This window comes from Bombus flavifrons, chromosome 8 (genome assembly GCF_040668555.2).
Source record: "Bombus flavifrons isolate JBK064 chromosome 8, iyBomFlav1_principal, whole genome shotgun sequence".
Lineage (NCBI taxonomy): Eukaryota > Metazoa > Arthropoda > Insecta > Hymenoptera > Apidae > Bombus > Bombus flavifrons.
Window position 1 is genome coordinate 16,080,284 of NC_138449.1, and position 24,147 is coordinate 16,104,430.

The 24,147-nt window shown below is 32.6% G+C and overlaps 5 protein-coding genes and 3 long non-coding RNA genes across 20 annotated transcripts; 4 read left to right on the forward strand and 4 right to left on the reverse strand.

The window, feature by feature from the left end:
* Window positions 1–1,082: 1,082 nt before the first annotated feature.
* lost (methenyltetrahydrofolate synthase domain-containing protein lost) lies at window positions 1,083–4,471 on the reverse strand. Its single transcript, XM_069119142.1, has 5 exons — window positions 3,850–4,471; window positions 3,220–3,605; window positions 2,788–3,134; window positions 2,481–2,712; window positions 1,083–2,396 (listed from the first exon to the last, which is right to left on the reverse strand). Exons 1-5 carry the CDS (start codon window positions 3,866–3,868, stop codon window positions 2,007–2,009), a joined length of 1,374 nt encoding a protein of 457 aa, XP_068975243.1. The 5' UTR covers window positions 3,869–4,471; the 3' UTR covers window positions 1,083–2,006.
* Window positions 4,472–4,710: 239 nt separating this feature from the next.
* Window positions 4,711–7,045, forward strand: Idh3b (isocitrate dehydrogenase [NAD] subunit beta, mitochondrial). The gene is made up of 6 exons (XM_069119143.1): window positions 4,711–4,838; window positions 5,318–5,377; window positions 5,446–5,655; window positions 5,742–6,133; window positions 6,209–6,398; window positions 6,480–7,045. Exons 1-6 carry the CDS (start codon window positions 4,797–4,799, stop codon window positions 6,708–6,710), a joined length of 1,125 nt encoding a protein of 374 aa, XP_068975244.1. The 5' UTR covers window positions 4,711–4,796; the 3' UTR covers window positions 6,711–7,045.
* Window positions 7,046–7,339: 294 nt separating this feature from the next.
* Sec20 (vesicle transport protein Sec20) lies at window positions 7,340–8,897 on the forward strand. 2 transcript variants are annotated; one of them, XM_069119153.1, is made up of 4 exons: window positions 7,340–7,461; window positions 7,778–7,933; window positions 8,051–8,222; window positions 8,301–8,897. In XM_069119153.1, the coding sequence occupies exons 1-4, from the start codon at window positions 7,381–7,383 to the stop codon at window positions 8,486–8,488; spliced, it is 597 nt and encodes a 198-aa protein (XP_068975254.1). In that variant the 5' UTR covers window positions 7,340–7,380; the 3' UTR covers window positions 8,489–8,897. The 2 variants fall into 2 exon arrangements, with proteins under 2 accessions (XP_068975254.1, XP_068975253.1); XM_069119152.1 differs by having other exon boundaries at window positions 7,778–8,222.
* Window positions 8,566–10,983, reverse strand: LOC138182856 (neuronal calcium sensor 1-like). Of its 7 annotated transcripts, none has more exons than XM_069119146.1 (5): window positions 10,869–10,983; window positions 9,744–9,896; window positions 9,169–9,538; window positions 8,899–9,097; window positions 8,566–8,805 (listed from the first exon to the last, which is right to left on the reverse strand). In XM_069119146.1, exons 2-5 carry the CDS (start codon window positions 9,862–9,864, stop codon window positions 8,758–8,760), a joined length of 738 nt encoding a protein of 245 aa, XP_068975247.1. In that variant the 5' UTR covers window positions 9,865–9,896; window positions 10,869–10,983; the 3' UTR covers window positions 8,566–8,757. The 7 variants fall into 7 exon arrangements, with proteins under 7 accessions (XP_068975247.1, XP_068975248.1, XP_068975251.1 ...); XM_069119147.1 differs by lacking the exon at window positions 10,869–10,983 and adding an exon at window positions 10,412–10,827; XM_069119150.1 differs by lacking the exon at window positions 10,869–10,983 and adding an exon at window positions 9,969–10,379 and having other exon boundaries at window positions 9,334–9,538.
* A 116-nt stretch (window positions 10,984–11,099) lies between these two features.
* On the forward strand, window positions 11,100–13,154 carry LOC138182859 (uncharacterized). Of its 2 annotated transcripts, XR_011173920.1 has the most exons (3): window positions 11,304–11,674; window positions 12,020–12,317; window positions 12,426–13,154. It is a non-coding gene; the product is annotated as an uncharacterized LOC138182859 (long non-coding RNA). The 2 variants fall into 2 exon arrangements; XR_011173919.1 differs by having other exon boundaries at window positions 11,100–12,317.
* Vps15 (vacuolar protein sorting 15) lies at window positions 12,487–19,351 on the reverse strand. Of its 4 annotated transcripts, XM_069119141.1 has the most exons (18): window positions 19,182–19,351; window positions 18,746–18,926; window positions 18,519–18,662; window positions 18,191–18,345; window positions 17,921–18,111; window positions 17,087–17,826; window positions 16,707–17,015; window positions 16,256–16,639; window positions 15,843–16,166; window positions 15,446–15,775; window positions 15,221–15,371; window positions 15,007–15,120; window positions 14,743–14,935; window positions 14,512–14,677; window positions 14,164–14,434; window positions 13,745–14,075; window positions 13,490–13,652; window positions 12,487–12,717 (listed from the first exon to the last, which is right to left on the reverse strand). In XM_069119141.1, exons 1-18 carry the CDS (start codon window positions 19,271–19,273, stop codon window positions 12,487–12,489), a joined length of 4,470 nt encoding a protein of 1,489 aa, XP_068975242.1. In that variant the 5' UTR covers window positions 19,274–19,351. The 4 variants fall into 4 exon arrangements, with proteins under 4 accessions (XP_068975242.1, XP_068975239.1, XP_068975240.1 ...); XM_069119138.1 differs by lacking the exon at window positions 12,487–12,717 and having other exon boundaries at window positions 12,787–13,652; window positions 19,182–19,350; XM_069119139.1 differs by lacking the exons at window positions 12,487–12,717; window positions 18,191–18,345; window positions 19,182–19,351 and having other exon boundaries at window positions 12,787–13,652; window positions 18,746–18,887.
* Window positions 19,352–20,652: 1,301 nt separating this feature from the next.
* On the forward strand, window positions 20,653–23,690 carry LOC138182520 (uncharacterized). 2 transcript variants are annotated; one of them, XR_011173821.1, is made up of 3 exons: window positions 20,653–21,113; window positions 21,815–21,942; window positions 23,619–23,690. It is a non-coding gene; the product is annotated as an uncharacterized LOC138182520 (long non-coding RNA). The 2 variants fall into 2 exon arrangements; XR_011173820.1 differs by lacking the exon at window positions 23,619–23,690 and adding an exon at window positions 22,062–22,477.
* Window positions 20,948–23,641, reverse strand: LOC138182519 (uncharacterized). The gene is made up of 2 exons (XR_011173819.1): window positions 23,423–23,641; window positions 20,948–21,249 (listed from the first exon to the last, which is right to left on the reverse strand). It is a non-coding gene; the product is annotated as an uncharacterized LOC138182519 (long non-coding RNA).
* Window positions 23,691–24,147: the final 457 nt, after the last annotated feature.

Here is a 24,147-nt window from a genome sequence, read left to right on the forward strand (position 1 = left end):
GTATCGATTATACAATCGCGACCAGCGAAAATATTTTTCTCTTTGTTGAAACGATCAAACGAGGAAATACGATCGCTTCTCTTGTTACGCGATCTCTCGTCGCACAGGGTACACGTTTGAAAAATGAATCGACGATAAGGAAAAATAAAGTGTGCGTTACGTCATGAGGTTCTCGACGCTGTTGGTAATTGGTATTTGGCAGAAAGAAAGAATTCTCAATGGACATTTGATATTAAAGTAGAGCACGACCACCGAAGAAAGGAGTGTCAAATAATCGATAGAAGCAGCGCCGTTCCGCGGAAAGGAAGAGAGCGAAAAGTGAAACAACAAAGCTAGTTTTACCACTTTCCGTTTCCGACGAAAGACGCCTTTAGCCTACGACCAGTTTAAACAATCAGAAAAGCTGTGTTGTATAAATGCGAGAAGAACGATTCGAGTTCTTAATTTGTAGCGTTCAAATAAAAATAAGATCTTAAGAACGTTTATAGGAAGATAACGATAAGGAAAGATCGATACCGATAAATGTCGTGATCATAAGGGACAAACAATTACGTTTACTTGACATGGTATTATGGGAAATACAGCGATAGAAAAGGTAAAAGTAAGTACGTGTTATCGGGACGAGATCGAAAGAAAAATTACAAAGCAAACATTAATCAAGATTAATTTGATTCGAGAGTGGAAAATTTTTATCGACAGTACGAACAGACTTCTTCTTTTTCCAATCGATGGATAAGATGAAAATTCTGTAGAGTCGTCACAATCGACAAAACAAGTTCACATTTTCTATTTATTTGCACATGTCTTTCCCGATAGTCACAAACCATTAGATTTGAGTTTAGAAAACGGGACAGATGAAATAAAGAAAAACGAAATTTCGTCACTTTCTTGTTATTCAAAAATTTAATTTATTTATTATCCAATAAGAACCTCAAAAAAAAGAGTTTGACTAGCAGATTTTTTATATCATATAACTGAGATAATCGTATAAAAAAAAATCTCTGCTTCTCTTTCCATCTATTTGCGTACTAGTGATTTCTATAAAAGCATTAGTAATAAAAGAATTATCAATAACGCTGGTAAAAATAATAATTGCCTATATGTATTTGTGTTCCAAGTATAATTAATCATATCTGTTAATATCACAAAAATATTGCCATTTCCTCGGCTACCACACTCACGTTATCGCTAGCTACCTCTCTTCATTATCCAATTTTTGGCAAAGCATATGCCTACAACGTACAGCAATATCAAAATATTCTTTCAGAAAAATAGAATATCTAATAAATACATAAACAAAAAGTATTCGCTTTGCTTTCGTATGCCTCGCATGTTACCCACAGATTAGCTAAACTATATTTGTCAGTCTGTAATGTCAGATAAGCGTTATCAAGTGCTAGATATGCATCTTACATGATTGTTTATCTTCGTGTAATATATTTTACAAGAAAACGTTTAAATCCGCTATCTTTAGCGTTGAATATCTTTTATATGATCACAGTAAACGTAATTCGAATTATTAATTATTAATGATTATCATAAGCTTATCGATAAAAATAATACACATGCAATTTTTATCGAGAAGTAGTTCACCCGTATAAATATAATACACACTTCAAATTTGGATTCAGTTGAGCAGATCTAGCTCAACTTCCGAACGAACCGCTAATTTTCGTATGAATTTTTATCCAATGCAAACTATCAAAAATAGGCTGTTATAAATTAAATATCTTAACGATAATTATACATACTTAGTTTGTTATATACAACACGTACGATTATTTTGCACTTATTATGTATAGAAAATACATTATAAATTATTTATAAAGCTTTGTACACTTTGAACTTGTAGTCAACCATCAATTTACAGAGTTAGCAGTCGCTGACAGAGCAAACGCATTTATAAAAAATATGCGTCGAATGCCGATAGAGATTGTACAATTACTTGGAATAGTAAGTATTATTCTAAGTAACTGCACATTTTCTAAAATGTATTCAACTGTTTTCTAAACCGAAGTCACGTCCGTGACTTCGATTCTAGATATTGGTTTAGCGGGTTCTACTACTATGAAATCGTTCACATTTTCGCTAGATTTCATCCCAATACATAGCTGTTGTAAATTTGCCATTATTGAATCAACCTGTATCGGTTGTTCCGATAAACTATTATTCTTTCTAAGTTTATTGAAGTGGAGGTAACAAATCCCGCGATATCCTAGCCAGGTTATTTCATTTGGTTTTATACCACGCTCCAATAATGCATTTTTCAAATCACGTATTCTGGCACCAGATGAAATATTTGACAATTTTAAGGAAAATTCAACCTGAGATTTAGACTTCAGTTTTAGATTTTTACGACGTTGCTGCATATTCCTATCGTTTCTTTCCACTTTCTCCTAGAATATTGCAATAAATATGTATGATATATGTATAATTTATTAATTAAATATATGTATACATCGATTACAAATATTTCTTACTTTTGCAACATCGGAAAATACATTATCGTCCTCTGATTTGAACTTATTGAATGCACGTTTTTTAGGAAAACGTGGTTTTACTTGTTTCCCTCTTTCTTCATTAACGTCGTTACCACTTGACGCAACTTTTTTTGTTTTGAAACGTCTCTTATTTTTTATGTAATGAGAACGATAAGACTTTTGTATTTCTATATCTGAATCCTCCTCCTTCAGAGTTACTATTTTGCCTTCTCTAAAAAAAAAAACACAGCAATTTAGTATATTTACGCGTAAACATATAGTATCAATTACATCTTTCAACGCGTACTTTTCATCCATTTCTTTTAATTGTTGTAATACCGGCATAGATTTAATTCTTCTATCACTAAGCATATGCCACATAATACAATTAGGCTTCTTTAACTTTGGATTTACTATTATTGTTTGAGTAGGTGTAACGATTATATCAACAGGTACATCGTATTCTTTAAATATTTCAGCTGGAAGACTATCAAAGACTTGACAGTCATGCACAGTCGTAATAACTATAGTATCCTGTGTGACTGCACCCATCCTCATCATCATAGCAAATTCTAAATCTGCGAATCCTTTGCCTTTACCAAGTCTGTATCCATCGTGGCTTACGCACACTGATCCCAATATCACAAGGTCTATCTGACAATAAATAAGGATAATGTATAAAACAATGAAAGCAGATCTAACTAATAACAAATTTCTGTTACAATAATAAATCATATACCTTTATTTTAGAATCTACGCCAAGTGGTTTACCAGCTTCCGTCAAGCCATGAATTTTTGATAATGTCCTCAATTCATTTTTCGAGCAACCAGCGATTGGTGTAACATGAAGAAACAAACCAGTTCTCAGTCTGGGAATTGGAACTAATATTTCCTTATTAGCTTCTAACGCTAAGAATCTTACAGGTTCTTGGGGTTTGTCTGGATTTATCTTTATAATTTTTGCCTCTTTGAAAACTTCCAAATCTGCCAAGCGCTGTGCTGCTTCGGCAGCACCTTTGAAATTCGGTATACGATCATAGACAGTAAGAGGAAAATTGACTAAATCATTCTTCATCAAATAATCCCATACTTTTTGACGAAAACTATGCTTAGTTACTTCTGGTGCTAAAAAATATCACATTAATGATTTTTACAATATTACACATATTCATTCTTACTACAATTTCTCTAGAAGTTAAGACTAACAATTCATGAATTCAAAGCAAAATTTATTATTATTTATGACTCAAATTAACGTGTCATAAATTCCTATTTCTAAAATCATTTAATATTGTTACTAATATAATGAAATTAAAACATATATATGTATAATAGATAAATATTTATAATACATCAAGGAATTACTCACGCAATTGTTCTTCAGTCATTTTCGTAAAATATTTTTAATGAACTTTCACCGAATATTTATTGTAAATTATAGTAACACTTTTTTTTTTATAAAAACCTATATTGCAAAAATAGATTATATGATTTATCTGTAGTCCCTTTTATTCTTGTATTTATTTCTATGGAAAATCATGTCGGCAAACTTGTCATAATGAAATCCACCAGAATGTTTTTGTACGTATGAAATTTCAACCTCATCGAAAAATTTCATGCGTATACATTTCAACAAACGAATCTTATATAATTTTGTGAAACAGCGAAATAGGTTATCGTATTTGACATTTCCGATTACAGGGAAGAGAACAGATACAGCTGATATAACTACACAAACATGTCAGGCGCGAAACATTGGACTATCGTGAAGAAAGAATATTTATGCTTATCTGTCCTATTGTACAATGCACACAAAAAATTTGTGCACGATACATGAGTTGATAATTTCATTAACATATTGCCGTAATGAAAATGTTGAATGCAGTAAGTTTATAAGATAAACAAACCAATGTAGAATATATAAGCAAACTAGAGAAATTATTTAAAATTACTAGCATTGTCCGTTAAGTTTAATATTCATGAAACGTTTATTACATACACTCGTACTGCGATAAAACACGAATTGAAACGATTTCAAATGGCAGGGTCGTACACACAACACATACATTACACTTCTTGGGCACCATTCATAAATTGCTTGATATTAACTTAATATTAATATTTTCAATGAAAAATCGAAATATATAAATCGTACTTTTTTTAATAATCTTGTTGTACAGTATAATTAGAAATACATTTATATATTTTTTGTTTTGTTTTTCATTAAATTTCCATAATAATTTTCTAATTTGATACATTACTGGCGCATGACGATAAGAGTAAAATAGACTAGACAACTAGGGTCCATCGTGAAAAATGGCTCTACTCGCGAGGAACTTCTGCAAAGTATTTTCACAGGTAATGTGAACGTTCAATTAAACTATCACGATTTCTCCTTTTACAAGATCAATGACATTGTATAATATTACAACTATATCAAAATATCGTTGAATATTGTTCATCCATTTAATTAGTTACCAATGACTATTGCAAGGACATTTCATACAAAATACATAACTTCTCTCAAAGATACCTGAAGATATTCTTTAATGGTAAATGCAATTTGAAAAACTAAACAAGTAGCTGGTAGGTGGAAAATATTAAGATAAATGGACTAGTTCGAAATTCAATTCACGAAGTCGGCTAAATGATTGACTTTAATAACCGTGTTATTTAATCATTACGTTCACGCCTATATTGTTATAAATATAACTTCTCCATGGAATATATGTACCTTAATTACACGGAGATAACAAATTTTGTTTGCATCATTAAATTATATTCATCTGACTTTGTTTATACCTCTTATTGATTACAGCATAAAATATTATTTACAGACTGCTCAAAAAGGAGCTGTCAGATGTTTGCATGTAGGAACAGTACATCGACAAGAATCTGTATGTATTAAATAACCTTTCAAAAATGTTTATCGTATGTATACAATATTAATAATCTTTTCTTTTAGGCAGTTGAACAGGAGGGAAAGGTAAAATGCACGCTTATACCAGGAGACGGTGTAGGGCCAGAATTAGTAGTGTCCGTTCAAAGTGTTTTCAAAGCTGCAAATGTGCCGGTTGAATTTGAACCTTATTTTCTCTCAGAAGTAAATCCAACTCTAAGTGCACCCCTTGAACAAGTATCCAGTAGTATTGCAAGAAATCGAGTATGCCTGAAGGTAGTTTTATATTTGATACATTAATTAAAATATTAGTAATTAATGGTAACAGAGATATAGGTTTTAATATCATTTATGTTTCACAGGGTATTTTAGCAACACCGGATCATTCTATGACCGGGGAACTTCAAACTTTGAACATGAAATTACGTAAAAGTTTAGATTTATACTCAAATGTTGTACATGTAAAATCTTTGCCTGGTGTTACGTGCCGGCATAAGAATGTAGATTGTATTATTATTAGAGAACAAACAGAAGGAGAATATTCTGCATTAGAACATGAATCCGTAAAGGGAGTAGTGGAATGTTTAAAAATAGTAACTGCAGTTAAAAGCCAAAGGATTGCAAAATTTGCATTTGATTATGCAGTGAAACATAATCGTAAGAAAGTCACTTGCGTTCACAAAGCTAATATCATGAAACTTGGCGATGGTCTTTTCTTAAAATCATGCCAAGAAATTGCTAAAATGTATCCTAGGTAATTATAAACATCTTTCACTTCATAAATTATCATTAATCACTTATAATTGTCATATGTTCAATCCAACTTTAGAATTACATTTGAAACAATGATTGTGGATAATTGTACAATGCAAATGGTATCTAATCCACATCAGTTTGATGTAATGGTACTACCAAATTTATATGGTAATATCTTGGATAATGTGGCATCTGGACTGGTTGGTGGTGCCGGGGTAGTTGCAGGTGCTAGTTATAGCCCCGAGTGTGTTGTCTTTGAACCGGTAAGGTCATGGGTATAACATGTAGAAATGATTAAATTTAAGAAAAATTAGAGATATTGTGAAATTTGGTTCATTATGTAGGGTGCAAGACACACATATTCAGAAGCTGTTGGTAAAAACGTTGCAAATCCTACTGCTATGCTTTTGTGTGCTGTTAAACTTCTGCGCCATGTGAATTTAAAACGTTATAGTGAACAAATTAAGGATGCATTAAATCGTGTTTTAAATGATGGAAAAGTATTGACAAAGGATTTAGGTGGACAAAGTTCTACAACAGACTTTACAACTGCTGTAATAAACTGCCTTCGTTAATTTTTAATCTATATTAAATTTGAGAAAACCTATGTAAAATAGAATCACATACAATAGGGGCATTGTGCTCATTTCATGTTGTCAGAAGTATTTAATATAATTATGTTAAATTGCATAGTATTATCTCATCGCAAATTTTATGTAACTTAACTGCTTTGGATATAAGTTAGGATCTTATTTAGAAAGGGTTATATGTTATAAATAGAAAAGTATAACATTTTTGTGTCGACGCTATATTTATAACTGAGACTGTGTTTGTGACCAGGCAATGCCAGTTGTATGATAATAGTGTAATACTCAAATTGTACATTAATAAATTATACTACCTCATATTACTTTTATGCATTTTACAATATAGCCTTATTATGTATCTTTATTTGCATTACTTTATGTAGGTAAGATATAGAAATTTATAATATTGCGCACGTGGAAGAAACAAAAAGATGTTAATTTAATGTTTACAAATTAATTCTGGTAATATTAAGATCATCACAGTTAAGTACATCAAGCCCATATATTATATCTTTCGAGTAAAAAGTTTTACGCTAGAAAATGGCCTATGTATGAAATTTTCATTTTTCGTTCATATGTTAATCAGTATTAAAGTCACATTTCTCTTTTACATATAGTAAGAGTCACGTAAAGGAACTGTCAAAAAACACGTGCCTCGATGGACACCGAGCACCATGCAATAGAATTTATTCGTCAAGATATCGTAAAAAATCACCTTCAAGTTACAGCTGTAATACAAGTAAATATTATTTAAAACAAAAGCTTTTTTGTAGTAGTCACAGCATAACCTGATTTGTAATATCATAACATCAGATAATATCAATGAGATATATATATATATATATATATATACACCTATAACATTGACAAATTCGTCGTAATTATGTTTATGTTTGTAATTACCATCAAATTAATTATAAATAATTCATTGATACAAATTTTTACTGTAATACGCTAACAATAACATTATTTGAGGTTAAATAAAAGGCCAGTTATGGCTATATTTTTATTGTAATTTAATTAAGAAAATTCATTGATTAATATGAATTTTTCAGGATATCCAACAATGTATTGGCCCTTTGGAATTACTTAATAAATTAAATGCAGAAGGCAGAGCAAATATAGCAGCTTTAAAGTCATGTATAGATAAATTAATATCACTAGCAGAGAGAGAATCCTCAGAGAAAAAGAAAGTAGAATTACTGGCAGAGGTAGATACTTACAGGCAGCAACTCAATACTTCTTTAGCTGCATTTCGTAAAGCTAATGTTGTTAGCGTATGTGTGATAGATAAGCTCGCTAAAAAAGAACTGCTCTCCATGTCTAAGGAGCAGCAAGAAATGCTTTCCATGCCTGAAGAGGAGCAAGCTGCTATTCGTAGGAGGCATGACAAGCGAAATCTAGCAAATACGTCGAGTCAACTTTCTGACAAACTTTTAAGTATATCTAGACATTTAGCTGAAACGACTCAGAAAAGTGCGGATACATTGGATACATTGAGTATGTAGTTTATTTCTTTCAATGTATTTTAAGTATTAAGATATAATTTTTAATTCATATTACTTTAAACCTCTTTAGTAATATCATCGGATAAAGTTACCACTACCAAAGACGAGTTAGAACATCAACAACAAGTTATAGTTCAATCTGGAAAACTTTTAGGCAAATATGGTAGAAGGGAAGTCACCGATAAAGCTTTAATAACATTGGCATTTGCATTTTTCCTTGCCTGCGTTTTTTACATTTTACAAAAAAGAATATTTTGAAAGTACGAACTATTGTAAATAGGAAAGTGAAGATATATATCTTTCATGGGGAAAGAGAAAAGTTATCTCTTCTGAAGTATTGTTGAATTATTAATAACTTTATGTATAATTATGTATAACGTTGTTATCCAACTTTTGGGGAAGCTGTGTTCATAACTGTACTATTTTATCATGCAAATAAGAATATTTATGAAACAGAAAACTTTTCAAGCTACCTTCTTTTTTAGGATTAGCATAACTTAGACATTTCAATGTATACATATATGTCATCACCAGAACTGATTAAATATTGCCAGCTGTTTTTGAATTACACTATCCTGTAATGAAAATATATTATAAAAGCTTGAAACCAATATTTCTGTGATATGTTTTATGAAATTAAGCAATGAACATTATATAGTTGACTGTACATTTTTACAAATACTCATAAATTCTTCCTGAGATATAACTCCATCCTTATCAACATCCATCTTTTCGAAAACTTTGTCCACGTGTCTGTTTGCCATCCGTTGAATAATCTGTCCGTTATGTAGCATCTCATAAATTGCGGACATTATAACTAGCATTTCCTTTCTTGTGATATAACCGTCTCCGTTTAAGTCATAAAATCTAATGAGAGGTAAAAGTAGAAAGTAGCATTAAATGTGTCATAAATTATATTTATCCGACTGAATGATCACCTGAAAATCCAGGAGAGTTTTTGATCTACGTCACCATTAATAATTAAAGCAACTTCATTAAGGAGATCCGCGAAGCTAACGATGCCATCCCTATCCTTATCAAAAGCGTTAAAAACGATTTGCGCGTATTTCGCCGGGTCTCCTAAAGGAAATAGTTTTGCGTACGCTGGTTTCAGATCGTTCGTGGTTACGGCCCCTTTCGGACAATGTTGTTTAAAGACTCGATACAACTTTCGTATCTCATCCTTCGAAAATCCCGTTTGGTACGTTAAATAAGAGAGCCGTTCCGGAAATATGTACAGCGGTTGTTTCTCATCGTCTTGCATGTTCTCTACGAAAACGCAGTGAGGTTGAACACTCGTCGAAGTTTCTAAAAGTATTGAAAATACTCTTATACGAGATAATTTTTCTACTCTGTTAAAATTGTGATTGGTATTCTAGTATCAAAGTGTCAACGAGGTAACAGTGGCGCGATGTAATCAATCGAAGTATTTTCTCTATATAAATTTACGTCGAGAAATTATTAACTTTATATTGCGCTTCTTTATCGTATGCCCAAATTTTCAATGACATACCAGTTATCTTTCGGATACTCCTCTTCATCTTCTTGAAGCTCCGTTGCATTTTTAACGAGAGGCTTATACGATCTCTAATCTGCTCGATACTCTTATTATCAATATTGAGACTATTAGACATTATCGTGATACGAATATGGTCGTTAAAAATTTCTAGGATAGAAAAAATGTTTGCAATGAGGAAAAAGAGATTTGTTTATTTCAGAATGAAGATAGATGTATTACTTGGCCTACTAAATCTTTAATAGCTTCCATATCAACTACAGAGATACTCGAAAGGGAGGAAAAATTGCCCGATTAATGAAATTCACGAGAAAATCAAAATGCAGAAGCTTTCTCGATCAGAAGTCAAACAGAACTGACGCACATAGTGCAACTGAGTTAGAGGAGTTGGTTCGAGGAAACTGCTGTTCAAAATATTTAGACAATTTGGCATATCAATAGCTCTAAACCTAATAAATGAATCGCGAATTCTTCGAACATTGCGTTAAAAATAATTCTTAACCATTGATAGTTGCACTGACTGTATCGCCGGATTATATTATTGTAGAAATTCAAAAGTGCAGATTACGGCAATGATACTTCAGGATTCGAACTCGAAAGAGTAACATCTATCTCCTATCCTAAACGCAACAGAACGTAATTTATTTACGAAAAATGATGTGTACATTGGATCATCGAACACATCCTATTTCTCTCTTGGATGTCTTATTATAGAAGCTATTTATTCATGTATATTCAGGCGCGTATTACGCGCGGAATACTAATGAACGAACATGCATAAAATACATCTTATTCCATTCAACATTCACGTTTTATGATTCATCTATTCCTATGGAAAGGTAAATTTTTCTTATCAGCGAAATAGAATCATCTGAGAAGGAAATACGCGGAAATGCGGAATAGACGCGTAATTTATCATTCGCGTAAAAAATTAAACGCAGTTAATTTATCAAAATACAATTGACGTAATCAGATACGGTTCACCGTGACCCGCATTCGTTTATCGTTTGTTCTAATTTAGAAAATCGGTAACAAGCGCGAAAGTTGAATCAGACTCGCTCGGAGACGAGGAAACCATTCGAGGATCACGAATTTCTTAGCGCAAAACTTGAGCGTACTTACTTTCTCTGCCAAATGCTATTAATAGATCGACAGCTTGGAAACCAGCTATTACGGTAATAGAAAATAGTAACGGCTAGTCATGGTGAACCTTAATAAGAACGATTACGTGCAACTCGGTTAAGTCAAGGAACTACGTATTTGCACGGTAATTTGCTATCTATCAGGGGCACTTCAACTGTCACATGCAACTAAACTACCATTTCTTTATTAATAGAATAATGATTATTATTTTTCTCGAATATACTAAAATTATTTTAAGAATATGCATATAAATATATTAGTGTATTTATATCAATGTACTTATGCCATTGTACTTGTATCAATATTATATCAATATTGCACTTAAAAGCGTTAACCTTGACATAGGAGCACAGCAAATGTAGGACAGTTCACAATCAACGAAATTATCATCTGGTCTGTAATATAATCTCAGTACAGTTTCACGAACGAGTCAATGATAAGCTTATAACGTCTTCGTGGAATAATTGTACCTAATTAACAAGTTGGAACAAATAAATGGACGCAATAATAGATCAACTTTTAATGATTCTTTTATAATGGTAATTTAAATATTGAGCGCCTGTACTTAGAGAAATGTGCAATTGCATTTGCTGCGCATTGACATTCCACGTAAACGAGTATCTATAATTAAGTCGGTATCCCTTATATTATCGCGTATTTTATTGTGAAAGAATTTGTACACACGTAGAATACGAAGAAAGATGATACGAGCCGTGAATGCGAAATTTGTTGTAATTCACATCAAACAATAAGCAGATAAAGCCTTCTCCAAGTTCAATGCGACGGTAAGACGCATGTCGTTTGTATACGCAAATTCTATGGTGACTTGAACTAATCAGTGAAAAATAATATTTTCGATAAATCATGGCACGATAAGTATGATCTTTACTTCGACATTTGCTTTTTCACGCGAAAGATTAGAAACCTTAGTAAAACGAAAACTTTGTTAAATATGAATACAGCTTTTTAAAGCAACAAATTTGGTCCAATTGCTTCGTTTGAAAAATAGGAAAAAAAAAATCAAACGGAATTCCTCAATTTCTGTGGACAGTGAAATATGAAACAATTAGAAGTAAATGTATACGTGTTTACAAGTATACCATTCAATATATTTTTTTGCCGGGTGGTAGGATCGTGTTGGTCTATAAAACAGCAGCAAGCATCCAGCATCACTTCATTGCGAGAGTGTACTTCTTACCGCGAGTACAGCTCAAATTCTTTCGTAAGTCTGAAAAAAAGAGAAAAAAAAAAAAAAAAAGAAAAATGTAAATAGTTGGATATTGCGTAAAAACAAATTCTTGCCGGTTCAGTCAATTACGTTTGAACAGCGAAGAAAAGTTGAAGGAGGAAGTGTCGCTAATCAATTTGTTCAGAAAGTGTGAATTTCGAAAGTAAAAATACAAGACGACCGAATACACATTATACGTGGTAATTGTTTGTCATTTAACTTTTTAAGATGAGAATCCATAGCACCGATCCTATGCTCTCCATTAGTACGTATTCGCGTATATGTTCACTCATTTATATTCTTTCCAGATATCCGTTAGTTCTTAAAGCGAAGAATTTCGAAATAGCGCAAACAAAATGAAAATTTTGTTCATACTTTTATTGTTGATTGCCGCTGGATCTGCAGCCCCTTGGGTTGAAATTCTTTTCGGTAAACAACCAGATTATGATTATCAACTACCATCGAGTTACAAGAATCAACAATACAGACGGCGACAAGGAAAAGCAGGGAAGGAAAGGTGGAAAGAAATTTGTAGGACGATAAATCCCAATCCTTACGCATTTCCGGGTCAAGTTCCCTATCCTTCTGCACCAGTTTGCCCTTGGTAACCAGATAAATTCGTTTAACGGAGGTATGAAGCATGAACGATTGAACTACATCATATACAAATCCATTAAAAATATGAATTTATTGTAACAATATATCAGGGAGTACGAAGATATTCACTGGTTATGAGTATTTCAGTCGGTATACAAGTTTACTATGTATAACCAATGACATGAAAGTACGCAGTCGTATATACCTGCCGGTATAAATTATATATCAAGGGATTCTGTTAACGATACTTTTTTGTACATTAATCGTATGCGTTAGTACATTTTCCTTTGTATTATATCCACACGATCAGTTGTTGTTATTACGCTATCTAAAACTAAATGTCATTGATTTGCCGTCTTTGTATATTACAGTACAACAAGCTCTCTTTCTCCTTTCTATTTTACGTAGAAAAATAAATCATTTATATCTCACAAGAATCATCGCTGTATTACAGTAACTTAAATTTTACGTTCCATTTAAGAAATGCATTATATATTATAATTATCACTATCGATGAGCTTATATACGTTATATATATATTACATATTATGTACAAATAAAATCACAGTATTACTGTAGCACGCAAGTTCGGTCATAAAAATCTCGATGTCTGATCAAAATGTTTTCCCCAGAATAAATCTGTGATACATTAAAAAAATTTGTACAATGCGTGCAGCTTTGTAACGTGACACGATGAAATGGAAAACAATCATTTCCAAACTTGTATTAATCCATCTGTACTACCAGTAAGAATACACGTGTTAGACATAGCTACGGCGGAAATAGTGTCGTGATGTCCAGATGGCGGAGTTTCTGGACCTTGGCCACCTTCTTCAGAGTTTCTTGTTCTAATACTGCTTCCTCCTCCGGATGATGGAGTTGGACCACCTCCAGCTAAGACTTCTTGAACGACATTGGTTCCATCAATTAAACGTTGTCTGTAAAATGTGAAAATATATGTAAATCATATTCTATTAGTCATAATATGTAAACAATGTTATTTTAAACAAATTCTATTACAAATACTAACTCATATGCCAATGAATTTGGAGGAGTGACATCATTAGCAGCAGGCAATGCAACATACGATTCGTTGGGTGTGTTTAAGTCCCAAAAACGCAATCTCATATCAGTACCACCAGCTAATAAGAAGCCTGAGCGATCGATACATCCAGAATACATTGCACATACACTATGACCACCTTGCGAGTGACTAAGTGGAGGTGCACTTGACGCCCAGAGAACCATTTGACGAAAATCAGTTTCGAGATTCCACATTGAAATTTCGTTGTTTCCTTGAACAGCCGAAATAATCCAGGAATGTTCTGTGGGATGAGTAATTACCTTCCTCACCCTTGCATCTAAAATCAATTAGATTTCATAAAATTCGAGGATTATTTGATGCAATACATTTTATTCTATATGAATTTAAAACAATAGTAAATTTACTTGTAGGGTGTTTAATACTGGTTATTGGTAATTGAAACCGCAAGTCCCAGCAAGTATGTACGCCAGAACTTGTACCAAGGGTCAACCATTGTTGATAATTGTTTACACAAAATGAGGTAATTACTCCATGTTTTAGGTCATTTTCTAAACGCCATGTTGTACCAGGACACCTTAAATCCCACCCTACCAATGAACCATAAAGTGATGCATAAACAAGGACTGATTGTGAACCAGAGTCTAAATACTGTAAATCAACTGCACATCCCTCTTCCTAAATACAATAATTCAAGGTTCCAGTATTAATTTATTTAAAAGTCCGAAAATATAAAGTAAGTAACGTATAATCACCTGAAGATCTAACTGTCTGGTACCGATAACGCTCATTTTACTAGAATTTGATTCGATTCGTAAAACAAATACAGTGCCTGATTGGCTAGCAGAACTTGCTAATGATTGTCCCTGATCACATATAGCTAAGCCAACTAGAGGACCACCTCTATGCATGTAAGTTTGCCTAATGGAATTAAAATACAAGATACATTACACTTAGTCTGATAGCGCATTATATAAAGTTCTTACCTAGAACGATTAGCGATATTTCGACCTTCCATTCTACTTGCATCCCATATCTTTATGCATCCATCTGCAGAGCTACTGGCAAATAAACTAGTATCCGGTATAGAAACTAGCCTATTTACTGCAGCTCTATGTTCATGAAGATGTGCAATTGGTACCCCTCTAGGTCTCCATCCACTTGGTAATAATCTTGAACCTTTTTTTAATCAAATATAGTACAGTACCGATACTGCGCTTGAAAAATATATTTTTATAATTATTAATTACCAGCTTGCCATGCAATGTTATCAGCCCAATGCTGTGCTCTTAACGCTGCAGCATGTTGTTCTTGTTTTCTGTACGTTAGTTGTCTTACTTCTAATCTACATGGTGCACACCTGTCTACAAAATTACATTAAATTTTCTGTATGTCTTGTAGCAAAAAATAAATAAATAAATAAATAATACTTTAACGTCCAAAAGTATTTTTGAAAACACATACATTGAATATATGAACGTTCATGAAGAGAATGGTCATTTATACTATTCATGTCAGATAAACTATGTTGTGGTGATAAGTGGATATCCCCTCCATGTAAACTTTGACTCGGACTTCCATTACTTCCTGTCATATCTGACATTTTAACAGTGTGCTATATTATAAAAAAGATTTACTACAATTCTATAAAAATTTAATTATGGACATAGATCATATGTTTTTAATTACCTGAACATTGTCTTGAGCTGCGAACATTGTACGCCATTCTTGATTCATTGTTGCATATGTACCAACACCATCTGATGTTCTACGATCCAATCGTTTAAATGGCGGAAGACCTAGATCACCTTTTGTATCAGGATATAATATTACTATGTGATGTCGTATCTTGTCCTTCATAGTATTTAATTCTAATTTTCCATCTATCGATTTAGCTGTACTTAGCTTCGCATCCATCGAATTTCTATACTTATTGATTTTCATTAAATGTGGTTTCATTATTAATAAGTGGTCTTCAACAGTTTCAGTCATTGACTCTGAACTCAAACGTCTGAAAAGCTAAGAAGCATCGATTAGATTTCTTGAAAATTGCGAAACATATTTACAAAGAAGATCTTCGACTTACATTCCGTAATGAAGTACTCATTTCACTATATTGTGGTACTATTCCTGTTACTGCTTTAGCTCGAGCAGTTTGTCTTTGTTCAAGAACTTGAAATAGTTCCTCCACATCGTTGTATTTTACAAGGGAATCATAAACAATTCTTGGTATAGGAGATACCAAGGCTTCTAATAACAAAACTTCTTTTTCTATTTGAATTAATGGATGTTTTAAGTAGGGCTGTATTATTGACTGAACTTTGCACTGAACATCTACTAAGTTAAGTGTTCTTGCCGCCGTAGATATGAAACCAACAGTCGCATGTCTTATCCATAAATTTGGATGCACCTACAAAGGAGTTTAAATTCAAGATATTGAATATTGAATAGGAAAAATCGCAATCCTATAATTATTAGTATTGTTAAAACATAACTTACTAAAAAGACCATGGTTTCGTATAAAAGTTGATAAAGAGCAGACTTGTGTAAGAGACCTAATTCTGTGAGGGTTGCCATTGCACTAATAGCTTTTGTGGTTACGAATTCCTCAGGATCTGCTAGTCCTTGTTGAAGAAGAGGCATAAGAATAGGACTACTATGCCAACCAACATAAGCAGCGACACCAACAATACATTCGAAAAAGGAACCTCTTAACTCTTTGTCTTCCTTATCATTTAAAAAAGTAATTACATGACTAAGCAGAATATCATTGGCCTTCTGTTTTCCAAAAAATACACATAGTTTATTTATTCCACTTTCCATTAATGTTTGTTTTACTAAATTCTGAGGATCTGTTAATAGCATGGACACAGATTGTTGCACCTAATAATTATATATATTTTAATATATAGCGTACATAAATATTGTTAAAAATAATTTTATTAATTACCATTTCGTGCAAAGTTTGAAGCTCACTATCATAACTTGGTTTTGGACCTTCTTTGTTACCTAAGTTGGATAAATGAGCATTTTCTAGATAACGTAATGCAATGTGTGCTAAATGTGCAATATTTTCTGCATAAGCGGCTCTAACAATTACAGCTTCATCTTGTGTGATATGTGCTAAACCAGGTAGAATATATTCTGGAAAGATGTTCACATCTGATGGTGGAATTGATTTTACAAGATGCAAACATTTTGTCAAAGTGTGTATTGCTGATACCCGTACACGTGGAGCAGGATCATGAACTAAATGAAACTGTACAATATATTAGATAAACTTTGTTAACAGTTATTGGAGTTTTATTCATTTCATATTAAAATACTTACGATATAAGGCAAAATTCGATCCAATATTGTTTCATCTGATGTGTTTTCAGCAAGTTCAAGTAATATTTCTAAACTTTGTAATTTAGATTGAGAATGATGTAAACCTCGTATGCATGAAGTAACGAGCTGAGTAATAATAACCAATCCTTCAACAGGTTCTGAAGATAAAACCTTTTTCTCGCTCTTCAAATCTATTTTTCGTCTTTGACTTTCAACTAATATAGCGTCCGATTGCTGATCTGTTTGACTGTTACAACTAGACTTTTGAATTTGGACAGTTTTTGGATCACTTTGATTTAAATCGCTCTTGTCAAAACTTTGATCACTGTCAACTTCTATGATAGTAATATCTTCACTGTGACCAGAATCGTCCTTAGTTGATTCCACATTGTTTTCAAAATGGTTATTTTGTGTGACTTCTGCGTTTCTTATGTCACTCTTCATTTTTTCATTTTCCTCCGCTTTTAAAATATTAATGATATTACCAATATCTTTTTTGAGTCTATTAATTTTTTCATCAGGAGATAAAATTGGGGCAGCAGAGAAGATCAGCATATATGGTTGAAGAAATAAATAAAAATATTCTGGAAATACTGTTCCACGAGCTTGAGCTAAATAAATTTCAGCGCTTTTTCTATTTGCTGGATTCCTCTCCAACATAGATGCAAGAAGTTCACGTATTCCTGAATCTTCTATTGTATCCAAATGCTTGCTCACTGAATATTCATTGTTTCTATATGCTTAAGATATCACAATAATGAAATTCTTAAATATTTTATTGAAATAATATTATATATACAACTTATATACGATCTTTATGTATATTACACTCACCTAATAGTTGAGAAAAGTCAAACGGTGGATGTCCTTCATTATATAATTCTGTTAATGCACAGCCTGCAGAAAAAATATCCATCATTGGATGTAAGTCACCTGTTTTTAGCTCTTGTTCTGATAATAATAATGTATTGCTTAATTCTGAAGATAGTGTTTTCACAAACCGTTCTGGAGCTATGTAACATGTTCTGAAATAGGTGAATGAATCATTATTTAAAACAATAATATAACAATGATTATCAAGGATTATGCTATTTGATTGTGTACCTCCTCCTAGAGGTGTCAAAAAAGTATGAAAAATCAGCAGGATTATCTTCAGGTAGATAAGTCGGCTTAAAACTTGCGAAATCTGTGAGTAAAATCCAGTTCCAACTGGTTATCATAATGTTTTCTAGTTTTATGTCACCATGGCAGACTCCAAACTATAGTCAAATGAGAAGTAATATTTTAATTTTGTTGTTTAATGTACTTTCAGGACAGGATTGCAGTTATGTTCATTGTTTAAACATAGTTAATTGACATTTGATAATTGTCTAATGTAATAGTTTCAAATAATATAACTCGTTCATTTAGGAAATTTTAGATATTATCTTACCTTATGAGCTTGATGTAAAGCATACAAAACTTGAAAGGTAATCCATTTTTTTTCTATGCTTGTTAAAAATGGTCTAGTACTAATTCTGTCATAAAGGGAATATTTTACATATTCCCTCATTATTGATCCTGATTTTTCTGTGAGCTTATATAAACACATATTTATTTATAATTATATGTTAATCTATAATATACGGTGCAACATAAATACTATTTAAAAATACTTACAATCATTCTTTGAAAAGGTAGGCAATTTACGGCAGATGCTAATTTAGACCTAATTTCCTCAAGCTTTTCTTTATAAGCAGAGAGTGGAAGTGTTGGATCATGAATAGCAAAAACTTTAACTACTATAAGACCCTCTTGGCTCCTGGCTCGGGCGACTTTAAAAAATCTAGTACTTCCTAAGCTGTAGACACATAAAGATTAATTGAAAAAACCAAATGGGGATATACAAATATAATTTATATGTCATTTACATGATTCATCATTTACGTTCAATAATTCTGTCTTATACAAAATGCATAGAGATATATTATATTTCTCCTATTAAAAGATATTTCAAAGATTCATTAATTTAGATTAAATATGTTATGAAAAGCTTCAACAGAATATAAGTTGGTGAAAAGTTAGTCATTTTATAGCATTGGATTAAAATACTCACTTTACATCAAATAATAAATCACTATGGTCCGTCAAATAATGTTCGACTGGAAATATTTGACTAGGCGCAATACCGACTAATTGATTTCCCATTTTGTATATCGATGTTTAGTTGAAATTGATATATTTGCAAGCAGCATCCATTTTGTGCCAACTTCAAGTGCTACATTACATTGCAATACAGCCATACATAAGTTATATCGCAAAAATTTCCTAGGTGTAACGCTCTAATTATCTCCAATTATTTCAATCAAAAACCCTATAATTAGACTTCTATTATATCTAAACGTTATAAACATTATATTTACTATAGATCACAAATGTTCAGAAGTAGAAAATATGGTCGACATATGATAATATTGACAATAATATTAGAATCAAACTTGCCGCTAAATTCGCAGCAAAATATCTACATTATCAGTTGAGTATATTAAATTACTTATCCTCTTTAGTATTAAATAAATTCAATCGATTGTATCCTATTCGTATTACGGTTTCTTTATATTAGTATTCATCTATTAAAATAAATTTAATAATCAATACGTTTTTGTATCATACGAACTGTTGTAATGTTCTTTCATTCTTGTATCACTTCCAACATTATCGATTTAACATAAAACATAGTCATAATATTGTTAGTGTTGGGAACTAGAGCTGGATACATACGTGGATACATATATTGAAAATTACTCGTTTTGAGAATCAAAATTAGAAGAGTTTCGAAATGTAAATAAATCAAATAAGTATTTGTAATCTTTTCAAAGTAATTTTGTTCCTTATTATGCAGACTATGTACATAAGTACACACTTATCACAGTCCTCAAATAAAGTTATTTATGATTTCGTATTAGCATTTTCGAAACGCGAATGTTTCTTTGCGTTGTATTAGCTTATGCGCTATCACGGTTAATATATCAGATTTAACATTTGTTTACTGTCTGGTGCCTGTTAAATATTTTGTACACAGATTCTTTAGAATGTTGAGATCATATCCCGGTTGGATACGGTTTCGCAATTATTATGTATCATTGTGCGTTAATTTTAACAATTTCTCCAATCCGAACAATTAAATAAGATCATTTAAATCGAATTTTAAAGCTAAAAGATGCAGAAAAATATTTTAAGCCACAACAAATAACAGAGAATTATGACTTAAATGAGGACCATTAAATACAGCATCTAATTTTCGGCTCTTTGACTAAAAATGCGCGCCAATATTTTATAGATGCGCGCGCCGATACAAATAACTTTTTGGCAACGCGAAACATGTAAACCGGATAAAGAACTGCTGTTGTTTTAACCGGTAAAGAAGGGGAAAATATAAATGTAGGAAGATAAAAGGTAATTAAAAATTGTATTATGTACAGTTTACATCGTTCTCAATGATAAAAACATTAATTTCTGTTTATCGCAAGAAATAATCGAGAAAGAGATCTCATACTGTATAGAGAATGTCCATGATACGTTGACGATAAGCGATTAAATTTACATAAGTAAATAAATTTCTGTAATCGTGCATTTGTTCCACTTTTATCGTCGATAATCGTTGAACATAGCTGCGTCCACAAAGAGAGCAACTCCATGACAGTGTCTATTATCACCATACTGTCGATGGATAGCTCTCTTCATAGCGCGCGCCTTTTGTCGTTATCCTTCATTTAAATCACTTCCTTGTGGCACCTAAAACCCTAAGAGTTTTTTTACATTTTATCAGCATTATTCTTTACAGCTATAGAGATTTTGATTTTCATAAATCGTATTGTCCTGAACGTTATAAAACATTTGAAATGATGCTTCTATTAGAAAAAGAAATTTGATTCGCATAAAGCATTTATATCTTATACAATATTAAGCAAGAAAACGCTGAAAGACAGAAAGTGTCGCCGTGGTGGAATATAACATGAGCATAGCAGCTTTGCTTGTTATCAAGGAGGTGCGAGTAACTTCTTCCTCTTTAGCGTTGCCACCTGATTGCGCGGTAAACATAACCTCCGTGCGTTAGCTCGTGCCATGAGTCGTTAACACTTCCTTTTCTTCTTCATTCCGATGCGTTTGCCGAACGTTGAAACCTAAAAATACATTAAACTGCAAATCAAGATTCAATTAAGGCGATCAGTTCAAAGATTACGATATAACGCAGGGTCGCACTCTAAATTGATCGATAATTCTATCAATCCGCGATAAGTTCGAATAATTCGTTGTTTCGATAACTGTTATCAGATACCACTTAGTTAAAAAATCAATCGTGACTATTTTAGAGATATTCTATAATATAAAGAATCCTAAAGGAGCTAACAAACATCTAAAGATCGAGGGAAAACTATACGTTCGCAAAATACACTTACAATTGAAATTATCGTGAATTATCAGTATCCGTATAACTATACTGTAACAGTACGTTTGCTGTAATTAACGAATAATAACTAATTTCCAAATAAACTAAAATGAATAAACGCGTTAATTTTCCCAAGGTAGCACCATAGACTCAAAATCTTTATTTACTCAGTTGACATTTTTACTGATTCTGAGCAACTGCTTAAACAGACAAACATTTAATTACACCGGAGTTTAATTGTATTTATATACTATATTTTTCTTTTATTCCTTTTCTTATCATCTACATGACTTTCACAGGCAAAACCATGAACATTAAATCAATCACATGCAATAGCTAGGACGTTTATGATACCTTACCAAAGAGCGTCCGTATTCGTATGAACTTGATTAAAATAATTAAAAAATTGATAATACAGAGTAATATGGTAAGTAGCTTAACACGCAGCCTTCAACTGCGAAAATCTCATAATTATATCATAAGTCTTAAGTTTGTATTACGTCACAACAAAATTTATGCCTTTCCTCGTTATTTCGTTGCACAAAGGAAAACTAGACAAAGTTGCATAATGAAACGTTCAGCATCTTCAATAATTGCTCAGGCACATATCATATTCTTTTTTTAAATATTCTTCTATCGCGTACCCGAAGAAGAATCAATAAAAACACACGTTTGTTAAATCTGACGACAAATATCGAATATCACCTTTGAGAGAAGCCAACGATTACACGTTATCAGTAGACGATGCGATAAAAGCGATAAAGAGTTGACTTGTACAGAGTACAGGTATTACCAAAAATCCTCAAGTAGAAGGATTTCGTCGCTCAATTTGCAAGCGACTTGTGTAATCTCGAAATACGATCAAATAAATTGAAATCTTTAATTACTTTCATTCTATACTTTATTCGAAATAATAAATTAACTGAACTTATTAACAGTTTTTCCTGGGAAGATCTTAATAAAGATTAGTTTCAACAAGATAAAAGAAGATGGAATTAAGCAATACACTGATTCTCTTTATTCCATCGTAGTCTATTTACCAACTTTAATGAGTTTCACGTTATCCTCTTATTTGCGCGCTTATTTGCGAAAAAGTATAGTTTTATTAACATGCCAACGTGTAAAATATTTGTATGCTTCGCTCGAAGAAATTGAATATTAAAAACATCGTTCCGAGATTTCTCTCGATTCCGATATTATAACCATCTAAACAAATACGAGGCACGTTTAACATCGTTATCGCGGTAATCGTAACAATATCATTATCAACGCCAATGTGTTTTCTGACGTGTTCATCGATTAAAATTACTATTTCGGACAAATATTCATCCAGATTCCTCGATCAGATGTACGATCCATCTACGACGTTATATTCAATATTTTGTGAGAACACCGTCATCACGATGAAAATGCGAAATCTACGAACACTAACCGAGATATCGTAACGATGCGATATTTACGCTTATCAAAGGATTTCTTCGATAGACAATGTCGCGAAACAAATATCTTGAATGCCTGAGAAACAACGTTATCGGGGTCGTTGTAAAATGTTTCATTACCGATGCCCGTACGTTACATAATCATTAGTTCAAGCGCGAAACTGACGTCGTGTATTCTCTAGTAGCAATTATATCCCTGGAATTTACACATGAAAAGACCACGGCACGAAGAATTCCAGCTGTAGGTACTTGAGGTTGCAGGAACTTCAGCAGCGATGGACATGAGCGCCTTCGACGAAATAAGACTTTTTCCCTTATCTTTGAAATTCTTTATACAAACAGTCCTCAAACGTATTTACCAATTTCTATCGCATCTTTTTCATTTCTAATACAATGGCATTGAAGTAAACTACTTCCGGTATCTTTAATCTACTTTGAGGCAAAGTTTGTGGCGGCTCAAAGACTTACCTGATCGGTACCCCTGAGTCCCAAAATCATGAATGATCACGCTAGACTTCCGCATGAACATACATTCCGCTCGCAGCTTCTTCTCGTTGCACGTCATCGTGTGAGGAAAACGTAGAGGAATAACGAAGCTGTGAAAGGGGCGCGCAACGAACCAACGAGACGGATAATATAATAACCAAAAAACAACTCTTTGCAGAACAAACGAACGAAGAGGTTCAAGAACGAGTGACGTGGATGTCTCTCCGGTGCCACTCATATACTCTACCAGCGCTGATCTGACGTCACGGGTATGCTTCTTATCAGGTAGAAGCGCCAACACCTGTAAGCTCGCACCTGTATGCTTGAGCTTAGCGTCGATGGGAACGCCCTGAACTGAATTTTCTTACGAAAGATATTTCTGCACCAGAGATGCTACAATCGATGTATTTACTTGTAAGATTTCTTAACACGAATCTCTATAAATATCTTCGTGGCAACATGCAGTCAATCATCAGTTAAGTTTTCAAAGAAAACTCCATTTTTAGATTTGGATTCAGAATTGGATTTGGGAATAGAGATTTCGTATAAAATATAGTCGATGGAATAGGATTTCTATTCAGAAGGTTAAAGAAAAGTATAAAAAAAGAGTTCCGCTTGAGCCAAAACCTTCTTTTTCTTGTGAAAGTTTCTACGAGGATATGGGAAAGATGGTAGTATTACTTTGTTTGAACTATATCATATCATTC

Coding starts and splice junctions, on each gene's coding strand:
- lost (XM_069119142.1), bottom strand. Junction 2,713..2,787: donor TTAAAAGAAATGGATGAAAA/GTACGCGTTGAA, acceptor TTTTTTTTTTAG/AGAAGGCAAAATAGTAACTC. Junction 2,397..2,480: donor TATTTTCCGATGTTGCAAAA/GTAAGAAATATT, acceptor GCAATATTCTAG/GAGAAAGTGGAAAGAAACGA.
- Idh3b (XM_069119143.1), top strand. CDS start 4,797: ATGGCTCTACTCGCGAGGAACTTCTGCAAAGTATTTTCACAG. Junction 4,839..5,317: donor TCTGCAAAGTATTTTCACAG/GTAATGTGAACG, acceptor TATTATTTACAG/ACTGCTCAAAAAGGAGCTGT. Junction 5,378..5,445: donor CAGTACATCGACAAGAATCT/GTATGTATTAAA, acceptor CTTTTCTTTTAG/GCAGTTGAACAGGAGGGAAA.
- Sec20 (XM_069119152.1), top strand. CDS start 7,381: ATGGACACCGAGCACCATGCAATAGAATTTATTCGTCAAGATATCGTA. Junction 7,462..7,777: donor AAGTTACAGCTGTAATACAA/GTAAATATTATT, acceptor TGAATTTTTCAG/GATATCCAACAATGTATTGG. Junction 8,223..8,300: donor GGATACATTGGATACATTGA/GTATGTAGTTTA, acceptor AAACCTCTTTAG/TAATATCATCGGATAAAGTT.
- LOC138182856 (XM_069119146.1), bottom strand. CDS start 9,864: ATGTCTAATAGTCTCAATATTGATAATAAGAGTATCGAGCAGATTAGA. Junction 9,539..9,743: donor GAGTATCCGAAAGATAACTG/GTATGTCATTGA, acceptor CAATACTTTTAG/AAACTTCGACGAGTGTTCAA. Junction 9,098..9,168: donor AAACTCTCCTGGATTTTCAG/GTGATCATTCAG, acceptor ACCTCTCATTAG/ATTTTATGACTTAAACGGAG.
- Vps15 (XM_069119141.1), bottom strand. CDS start 19,273: ATGGGAAATCAATTAGTCGGTATTGCGCCTAGTCAAATATTTCCAGTC. Junction 14,936..15,006: donor TAACATTGCATGGCAAGCTG/GTAATTAATAAT, acceptor GATTAAAAAAAG/GTTCAAGATTATTACCAAGT. Junction 14,076..14,163: donor CAGTATTAAACACCCTACAA/GTAAATTTACTA, acceptor AATTGATTTTAG/ATGCAAGGGTGAGGAAGGTA.